Below are 10,806 nucleotides of genomic sequence, written 5' to 3' on the forward strand. Positions count from 1 at the left end.
AAGCTTCCAACCGCTCCTTGTTTTCTTTTCTTTTTTTTTTATTCTGGGCCAGCTTTAGCTCTGAGGCCTCGCTGCTGAAAAGATGGATACAATGTTTCGGTCCGGCTGGCTTTCAGTCTGGCTGGTTTCTGGGGGTTTGTTTACCTTCTTATTTGCAACATAGTATATAGTTGCTTAGACTTGCAAATGAGAGGCCGGCAAGTGAGGCGGTGAACGTTGGAGTCTGCAGCAAGCAAGCCTCGTGCTCGCTTCAGTGCCTGGCTGCCGGCCGCCATCTTGGCTGACAGTTAATTTGCATATACTCACTGATTAGCCAATGAAAAGGGTAGCGGTCGTACGCCAATTACCATGTTTCTCTTTTATTAGTGTAGATTGTGAAAGAATTCATTCACCCATATGAAATGACTATGAAGATACAATACATAATAGTGAAATGCTTTGCTATACTGCAGATTTTATCTTATATTAAAAATTTGGCCGAAACCGGTTTGGCTCAGTGGATAGAGCGTCGGCCTGCGGACTGAAAGGTCCCAGGTTCGATTCCAGTCAAGGGCATGTACCTGGGTTGCAGGCACATCCCCAGTGGGAGGTGTGCAGGAGGCAGCTGATCGATGTTTCTCTCCCATCGATGTTTCTGACTATCTATCTCTCTCCCTTCCTCTCTGTAAAAAATCAATAAAATATATTTAAAAAATTTGATCTAAAATATCTCTACTCTGTATCTTTTAAAAGTTATATTGATGCAAAATATTCATTGGCTACCTTCTCTGCTACTTACTATAGAATTATGAAGATAAATTAGAGGTTGGAAGGATACAAGGACAGACAGCCAGCTGTTTTAGTTGTGTTTTATAAACCTCTGGGTTAATTTAGCATCTATACCTTAGCAATCTTCCTTCTTTCTATATGTATAGTGACAGATTAATTTGTTGTAGCTGTGAATATTAAACAAATGTGTATAGTCACCTTGAGGGGAAAATATTATTTCATATCTTCTCCTATAGACTAGAGTAATTCCCATTCTGCCTATGAGAGCAGAGAAATTAAAATTAGATGAAGATGGCTCTTTATTACCTTACAGTAACAATTAACAGAAAAATAATTTCTTCTTTTTTTACATTAAAGTTACCCTCTTCTACTCTGCTCTGAGGCAGGTGGTAAAATGGAAATTACTGAAACCAACATTAAATTTTATTGCACAGTCAGTGACATTTGTCAGAGGGGAGGGAGGTTGGAAGGCTGGTTGGGCTGGGAACCGGGTGGAGGGGAGCTATGGGGGGAAAAAGAGGAACAACTGTAATAATCTGAACAATAAAGATTTATTATTAAAAAAAAAAAAGATGAGATAGGCTGTAGCCCTTTGTAAGACCTAACATACTCAGACAGGTTCCATTTGTGTAGTAATCACCAGATGTTCTTATGGATTTTCTTTTTCTTTTTTAAAATATGTTTTTATTGATTTCAGAGAGGAAGGGAGAGGGAGAGAGATAGAAACATCAATGATGAGAGAGAATCATTGATTGGCTGCCTCCTACACGCCCCCTATTGGGGATCGAGCCCACAACCTAGGGATGTGCCCTTGACCAGAATTGAACCTGGGACTCTTCAGTCCGCAGGCTGACGCTCTATCCATTGAGCCAAACCAGCGAGGGCTTTTCTTAAGGATTTTTAAATTGTAACCTGATGTTCTAAAAATGCATCATATTCCACTCTGCAAAAATCATTCTACCTCAGACTAAGGTTATTAGTAAGAGGAAACCACTAAAGATTGTTTAGAAGTTCTTATCCTTATTTATTCAGATTTTCTTTTCTAAATTGCTTTCCTAACTATTGCTTTAGAAGTTATAACTTTATGTATTTTGGTTATTGTGGTTTTACTTTTTATTGTAAGCTAAGAAGCTGGTTTAACAATATACACATATATTGTACTAGAATTTCTACATTTGAACAAAAGATCAAAGAGCTCCCATCCTCGCCCACTGTTATAATAAAAGACTAGTGCTCCACAACTACAATATAGAGAAAATTCAGTCATAGTTTCTGTTAATTATCAGAATTCATTTTTTGTATTAATTTACTACATTTAATGCTAATGCATTGCAATGTATCGATTGGGAAAGCTTCAGTACTGTACTTCAGTATAATTTTTGAGGTATATTTTTGAGATAATTATGCTTAAATTTTTATATAAAAATAATATCAGGCCCACCCAGAGTGGCTCAGTGGTTGACTATCAACCCATGAACCAGTTAGATTCCGTTAAGGCTGTAGGCAAGCATGTCAAACTCGAGGCATGCAGCCTGCTGGCTGTGAGTTTCACATGCTTGCTCTAAAGCCTTAAGTTCAAATCAGTTTTTAGTGCAATTATATGATAAAGAAGTTTCTATATCTGATGCCATGATAAAATGTGCAGTGCTTTATCATTTGATATTCTCATAATTAATATTTTACTGTTAGAGGGGATTGTATATATTATTTATTTCAATCTTCTAGTTGGTATCTTCCCTGACATAATTGCTCTTTAAACATTTCTAGTAAGGACAAACTCAAGTAATTTAAAATTAGTATAATCCACTTGTGAGTAATTCTGGTGTTTAAAAATGTTAGAAATTTTTGTTCCAAAAATCAAGCTTCTTACATTTTTCCAACTATTTGTCCTAGTTCTGTTGGCCCATACAAGGTAGGTTTTCTGCTCAGTTTTTCACGACAGTCCATCAAAATAGCCAAAAACTTCTATAATTTCCTTTGAGTCTTTTCTATTCCAGACTAAAAGTCCTTAGTTTGATTTATTTTTACTCATACTACATAAGTTTATATCAGGATCATCTTCTGGTTATGTTTCATATTTTAGGATCTTAAATTTTTACAAATTGAACAGAGTACTCCAGAATGTGAAATGACCTGTATAATATATGATGAGGAAGGGGAAAAAAAAGCCCAGGCAGTGTTGTTTAGTAGATGAGTGTTGACCTATGAACCAGGAGGTCACGGTTCAATTCCTGGTCAGAGCACATGCCTGGGTTTCAGGCTTGACCCTCCAGTGTGGAATGTGCAGGAGGCAGCCGATCAAAGATTCTCTCTCATCATTGATGTTTCTGTCTCTCTCTCCCTCTTCCTTCCTCTCTGAAATCAATTTAAAAAAAAAAAAAGGCAAGGAAAGAAGAAGAAATACTGCAGAGTGGTGGAGTCAGCAACTAATTGGACAAAGAGATGAGCCAGGTATATATTGTGTGCTAGGCATCAAAGCAAAATATTTTCTAGCCCTAAGATGTTTTGGCCCTATTTTAAATCTCCGCCGCCATTTGGATCCTTAGAGTGGTTTGCCAAGATTTGATTAGCTTGAAACCACACCAATTTACTGCTAAGTAAAAAGTGAAAAAATGTCCTGATGAATTAGATCTATAAAAATTTCACCTGAGAAACTGGAATTAATGATAATGGCCACAGATGTAAACTTGAAATGACAGGAAATCTTTGAAATTTGTTTTATACCTAAACACTGAGCAGTGCTTCATATCTTTGTTGTAAAATTTACTCTAGAAAAGATGACGTTAAGTTAAATAATTTCAGCAAAATAAAAATAAAATTGAAAAGGGGGGAAAGTAGAAACTTTGAGTATGTAGAAAATTGCTCTGAGTATCAAGTCAGCTTAATTATTTTCTTCCAGAAAATGCTTTTTTTCCTCTTTTTCCTATCACCTCGACTGGGCTAGAATTGAATTTTTTTTTATTCTCTTACATCTATTATATATTATACCAGTATTATGTGAGCATAGTCTCATCATAATATATTTAGATTTGTATAAACAAAATTTAAAAATCATTCTTCCCTCTGCTTCTCTCTCCAGAGGTAACCACTATATGTATTTTGGTACCTATCCTTCTAGATATCTTTCCCCTGCTTTTACAAAGTATGTGTGTACAAAAATAAATATTGACTTTTTGATATTTGGTATTGTTCTCTCTGTAGTCTGTACTTAAAAAAAATGTCTTGAATCTCTTTCCATATAAGTAAATGGGATAAAAATGTTTGCTGGGTAAAAATGGAGGCTTTACAATATCCTTATTGCCTGGAGACTTGAGTAAAGATGGGGAGTGTATGTAAAAGGATAGGAGTGGTACAAGGTACAGGTGTGTTTATTACCATCAAGAATCTCAGTCTAGTACAGCCGTGGGCAAACTACGGCCCGCGGGCCGGATCCGGCCCGTTTGAAATGAATAAAACTAGAAAAAAAAAAAGACCGTACCCTTTTATGTAATGATGTTTACTTTGAATTTATATTAGTTCACACAAACACTCCATCCATGCTTTTGTTCCGGCCCTCCAGTCCAGTTTAAGAACCCATTGTGGCCCTCGAGTCAAAAAGTTTGACCACCCCTGGTCTAGTAGAAGTGAAGTATGTAGTAACTACTAGGGGGCCAGTGCACAAATTCATGCACCTTGAAAAGAACTGTGGGCTATGAGGCTGCAGTGGGCACAGGGGCAGGTCTAGGCCCATCCTCCCCCCCCCCCCCCCGCCCCTCCCGCCGCAGTCCCCAGGCTCCTGTCTGCCAACAGCCTTGCTCCCACCGCTGCTGCTCCCACATGCTAATAGCGCTGGCCCACTCGCACCCACTGAACAGCCCAGAACTATTGGGGCTGGCACCAGCAGCAGGTGCGGCGAGCAGGGCCAGTGCTGTCAGCAGGTACAAACAGCAGCTGCTGCCGTGATCACCCCTCAGGAGCAGGAGGAGGTGGAGAAGCCCTCAGGGGCAATTGGGGCTGGCAGCCGCCGCTCACACCCACTGATGGTGGGACTGGTGCCGGGCACCGGCTGCGGGTGCAAGTGGGGGCTCTGGTGCTGGCTGCGGGTGTGAGCGGGGCCAGCGCCAACAGTGGGTGAGAGTGGGGCTGCCGCCGGCAGTGGGTGTGAGAGGTGGCTGCCAGCCCCAATCGCCCCTCAGGAGCAGTGGGAGGTGGAGAAGCCCTAAGGAGTGATTGGGGCTGGCAGCCACTGCTCGAACCTGCTGACGGCGCCAGGTGCCAGCAGTGGGTGCAAGCAGCAGCTCTGGCGCCGGCAGTGAGTGCAAGCACCAGGTGGGGCTGCAGCATGCGGGGGCAAAGAATTTTCAGTAACTATCAGAGGCTTGCCCCAATAACAGCGACCGGCGCCCTGCCTTGATCCGGCGCCCCTGCTCACCTGCTCCACCATCCTGCCGTGGCTGATGCCCACCATGTTCCGCGTGTGCCCCCTGGTGGTCAGCACACGTCATAGCAACTGGTTGTTTGGTTGTTTTGGTAGTTCCGCTGTTCAGTCTATTTGCATATTAGCCTTTTATTATATAGGATAATACAAAGCAATAAGTGTTTTAATGGATATATTTACTAGGTGCTATTTGAGCACAGAGGAATGAGCATCAAACTCTTAGACAAAGAAAGATGAATGTGTCGGATGGTGCTTAGAGATGGTGAAAGGGATTTTTAGATCAGGTTCTAAGATTAATATTTTGCAGGTCAACTGTGGCCCAGAATGATTAAGTAATACACTGAATTCATTCTTTATTTTTGTGTGAAATTCCTATCATCCCTTTCTGATATCTAAGCCTGGTCCTGAAAGCAAAACTTTTATTACATGTGATTGTCTTTTAGAATGTTGGCAGCTTTACTGGTGGGTGTGACTCAAGTGGTTGGAATGTCGTCCTGTGCACCGAAAGGTTGCCGGTTTGATTCCCAGTCAGGCCACATGCATAGGTTGCATGTTTGATCCCTGGTGGGCACATATGGGAGGCAACTGATCGATGTTTCTTTCATACATTGATGTTTCTTTCTCTCCCTCCCTTCTCTCAAAAATAAAAGGGGGCAGGGTAGATAGAATTTTGACAGCTTTAAATAATGTTAAGAAATTACTTTAAGTTGTTAAAATTTCATCATGTAGAAGATTATGTGAATGTATTTTTTCCCTTTTGTAGGGAGGTGGTTGACTCAATGGTTCAGCATTTTAAAGTAACTATATTTGGGGACCGTAGGCCAGTTTATGATGGAAAAAGAAGCCTTTACACAGCCAATCCACTTCCTGTGGCAACTACTGGGGTAAGATATGTGTTCCTTTTTTGGGAAGCTATACTTTTGCAATTTCTTATTTTAAATGCATTTGTTACCTTTTTATTTTATTTCAGTCTATATATGTATGTGTATCATTTATCTTTTTTAACTTTTTTGAAATAATTTCAAACTTACAGAAAAGTTGTAACAATCGTGTAAAGAACTCATGTACCCTTTACCAAGACTCACCAGTGTTCTTAACATTTGCCACATTTGTTTTAGCATTCTCTTTCTTTCTCTCCTTTGCTGTCTCTATCTATAGATACTGCCATATCTATCTATCTATCTATCTATCTATCTATCTTATCTATCTTTTTTAAAAAAATTTTTAAATTATTTTATTGATTTTTACAGAGAGAAAGGGAGAGGGATAGAGAGTTAGAAACATCCATGAGAGAGAAACATCGATCAGCTGCCTCCTGCACACCCCCTACTGGGGATGTGCTCACAAACAAGGTACATGCCCTTGACCGGAATTGAACCTGGGACCCTTCAGTCCACAGGCCAACGCTCTATCCACTGAGCCAAACCAACCAGGGCATATCTTATTTTTTTCTGAACCATCCAAGAGTAGGTTGCATACATTATACTTTTTTTCTTTTTATTATATTTTTATTGATTTCAGAGAGGAAAGGAGAGGGAGAGAGAGATAGAAACATCAATAATGAGGATTGAGCCTGAAACCTGGGCATGTGCCCTTGACCGGTATAGAACCCAGTACCCTTCAAGTCCCCAGGCCGCCACTCTGTCCACTGAGCCAAATGGCTAGGGTGATAACTGTACTATTAAAAAGCATAATGATCCTAGCCGGTTTGGCTCAGCAGAAAGAGCATCAGCCTGGGGACTGAAGGGTCCCAGGTTTGATTGCTGTCAAGGGCACGTACCTAGGTTGCAGGCTTGATCCCCTTGCCCTGGTTGGGGCGTGTGCGAAGGCAACCAATCGATGTGTCTCTCTCACATCAATGTTTCTCTCTCTGTCTCTCTCTCCCTTCCACTCTCTCTAAAAACCAATGGAAAAATATCCTTAGGTGAGGACTTAAAAAAATTTTTTTTAAATAGTACAGTTATCAACTTCACTAAACTCTACATTGATATGTGATACTTTTGTCTAATCAACAACCCATATTTCATTTTTGTCATTTGTTCCAATAATGTCCTTTAGCATTTTTTTCCCTTTAATACAGAATTGAGTCCAGGTTCATGTTTATATTTAGATATCATGTCTCTCTAGTTTTCTTTATTTTGGAACAATTTCTCAGCCTTGCCTTCTTTCTTTAATGACATTAACATGGTTGAAGGTTGCAGGCAAGTTATTTTTAGACTGTCCCTCAGTCTGAGTTTGTCTGATACTTCCTCTTTATTAAATTCTGATCAAGCATTTTTGGCAGGAATTAATATGTGTTTTTTTCCTTATCAGTGTATCATATCAAGAAGCACATAGTATGTATTTGTTTCGTTAATGGTGATGTTAACTTTGATCACTTGGTTAAGTTGGTATTTGCCATGTTTCTCTTGTCAAGTTATTCTTTTTCTCTTTGCTCTTGGGAGATAACTTTTTTTTTTTTAATATTTATTTATTCTTTACAGAGAGGAAGGGAGAGGGACAGAGAGCCAGAAACATCGATGAGAGAGAAACATCGATCAGCCGCCTCCTGCACACTCCCCACTGGGTATGTGCCCACAACCAAGGCACATGCCCTTGACCGGAATCGAACCTGGGACCCTTGAGTCCGCAGGCCGACGCTCCATCCACTGAGCCAAACCGGTCAGGGCGGGAGATAACTTTTTGTTTTAAATGTTTTTATTTAGTTTAGAGAGAGAAACATCAATGTGAGAGGAAACATCGATCAGTTGGCTCCCAAGTCGGGGTGCATATGGGAGTCAACTTAGGTCTGTGCCCTGACCAGGAATTGAACTGGTGACCTTTTGGTGCATGGGACAACTGAGCCACTCCAGCCAGGGCGAGATAGTTTTTTAAAAAATTCTAGTAAAATACAACCGCGCCCGGCTAGCTCAGTCGGTAGAGCATGAGACTCTTAAAAATTCTAGTAAAATACAGATAGCATAAAATTTATTATCTGAGCTATTTTTAAAGACTATTCTATGGCATTAAATACATTCCACAACTGTCACCACCATCCATCTCCATAACTTTTTTCATCTTGTAAAACTGAAACTCTATGCTCATTAAACATTAACTCCCCATTCTCCTCTCCTGAACCCCTGGCAACCACCATTCTACTTTGTGTCTCTATGAATTTGACTATTCCAAGTACCTCATATAAATGGAATTGTACATTGTCTTTTTGTTACTGGCTTATTTCATTTATCATAATGTCATCAAGGTTCATCTTTGTTGTCACGTTATAGGGATTTTCCTTTTTAAAGCTGAATAATATTTCCGTGTGCTTGTATGTATATATACATTTTGTTGTTTGTCCATCTACTGATGGACATCTTTGGGTTATTGCAAATAATGCTGCTGTAAATATGGGTACAAATATCTGTTCTAATCCCTGCTTTCAGTTCTATTGTGCATATACCCAAAAGTGGAGTTGCTGGATCATATAAATGGTAATTATATTTTTAATGTTTTGAGAAACCACCATACTGTTTTCCATAGCAACTGCACCATTTTACATTCCCACCAGCAGTACTTACAAGGGTTCTAAATTATCTACACCCTTGTCAACACTTATTTTCTATTGTGTTGATAATAGCCATCCTAATGTGTATGAAGTCATATCTGATTGTGGTTTTGATTTTGTATATCCCTAATTATTAGTGAAGTTGAGCATCTTTTCATGTTGCTTATGGGCCATTTGTGTATCTTTGGAGAAATATGTACTCAAGTTCTTTGCCCATTTTTTAAGTGTTTTTTTTTTATTGTTATTGAATTTTAGCTATTTTTTTCATAGATATTTTTTTTTTATTGGTTTCAGAGAGGAAGGGAGAGAGAATCATTGATTGGCTGCCTCCTGCATGCCCCCCACTGGGGATCAAGCCCGCAACCCCAGCATGTGCCCTGACCAGGAATCGAACTGTAAGCTCCCGGTTCATAGGTTGACACTCAACCACTGAGCCACACTGACCGGGCTTTAGCTCTTCTTTATGTATTCTTATCAGATACATGATTTCCAAATATTTCTTAATATTCCATAGGTTATCTTTTCACTTTGTTGCTTTTTTCCTTTGATGTACAGAAGTTTTTAATATTGATATGGGTGTTACTTTAAAGGATCTTGTTTCTCATTAGATTTTTTAAGTAATTGATGATTCTTGCTTGGAAGTATTATTACTATATAGTAATGATGATTTCCTTCTACATTTATTAGGTAACATTCTAAAGCAAGGAATAGCATTTGCTTTTTTTTCTTAATTGATTTTAGAGAGAGAAAAGGAGAGACAGAGAGAGAAACATCGATCAGTTTCCTCCCATACACACCCCAACCAGGGATTGAGCCCACAACCTGGGTATATCCCCTAACCGGGAACCACCACCTTTTGGTGAATGGGACAACCAACTGAGCCACACTGGCCAAGGCAGGAGAGCATTTTCTTTTCCATTATTTATTTATTCTGTTTATTTGACAGTTCAAAGTGGTTCCTATGTCCTTTTGACATGATCAACTTTTTCTTTTCTTTGAGTACTTCCTTACTTTGTGGCACAAGATGTTCCAGGCTCTTAAAATTTTTCCCTGCAAAAATCCTGCAACTTGCTATTTCCGAAAGGAGCACAGGTTTCTTTTAGTTGGGGAATGCAGTTTAGAAATCAAAATATGGGAACTGGGTGTGCTCACTGCTATATGTGCTTCTAAGCCCTTTCAGTGGACAGAAGTAGGAAATTCAAATACGTACATATATACATATATAATAAAACGACAATATTATATGTCATACAGTAAACCTAACTTAGGTGTCCTGCAAGTCCCACTTCTTGTATACATACAATCTGTATATTGGAACTCATGAGCTCAAACTGATTTTTCCAGTTCCACTCTATCCTCACAGAAATCTTTCTTTACTCTTCACATTGCATATTTGAATCTTCCTTCTTTTTTAAACTCCTGGCTTCCCCAAACATCACAGCTTTTACTTATCTGTTCAGTCCTACAGTACATGTAAAATAGTTTCAGAATTACTATACCATACCACTACAGAAAACAAACCTACTAATAAGAGTTTATGGTTTTATTTTGTATGCAATTCTTTCCTACTCACCCCTCCTCCCCACCCCCAACTAAGAGTATAGTCCAGTGATGGCGAACCTTTTGAGCTCGGCATGTCAAAATTTTGAAAAACCCTAACTTAACTCTGGTGCCGTGTCACATATAGAAATATTCATAATTTTTTTTTATATTTGTAACCATAGTAAAAAAAAAAAGATTTATATTTTTGATATTTATTTTATATATTTAAATGCCATTTAACAAAGAAAAATCAACCAAAAAATATGTATAAAATGAACAAAAACAGAAAAACAATGTACATTTAGGAAAAAATAATAATAAAAACAATGATAATAAAATTGTATGAAAACTAGAAATTAGTGACTTTTTTGGTGCTGAAGTTTGTTTGCTAATTCTTCGGTTGCAGGTTCATACTTGGTGCACTTCAAGGCCAAGCAAGCGCCACTAACTTCATCTGTTAGCCGGTTTCTTTTGTTCGTTTTAATATTATTTAATGCTGAGAACAAAGTCTCACAAAAATATGTTGATGAAAAAA

At 38.9% G+C, this 10,806-nt stretch overlaps 1 protein-coding gene across 3 annotated transcripts in view; it reads left to right on the plus strand.

The window, feature by feature from the left end:
- Window positions 1–10,806, plus strand: part of AGO3 (argonaute RISC catalytic component 3) — a 96,339-nt gene that overhangs the window by 19,899 nt on the left and 65,634 nt on the right. For 2 of the 3 annotated variants that reach the window (XM_005868582.2, XM_005868583.2), the window contains exon 3: window positions 5,949–6,069. In XM_005868582.2, coding sequence (XP_005868644.1) covers window positions 5,949–6,069 — 121 coding nt within the window. Of the gene's footprint in view, window positions 1–5,948; window positions 6,070–10,806 lie in introns of those variants that run through there. The other variant, XM_014541535.1, reaches the window with a different exon arrangement.

Source organism: Myotis brandtii, unplaced genomic scaffold (assembly GCF_000412655.1).
Source record: "Myotis brandtii unplaced genomic scaffold, ASM41265v1 scaffold274, whole genome shotgun sequence".
NCBI lineage: Eukaryota > Metazoa > Chordata > Mammalia > Chiroptera > Vespertilionidae > Myotis > Myotis brandtii.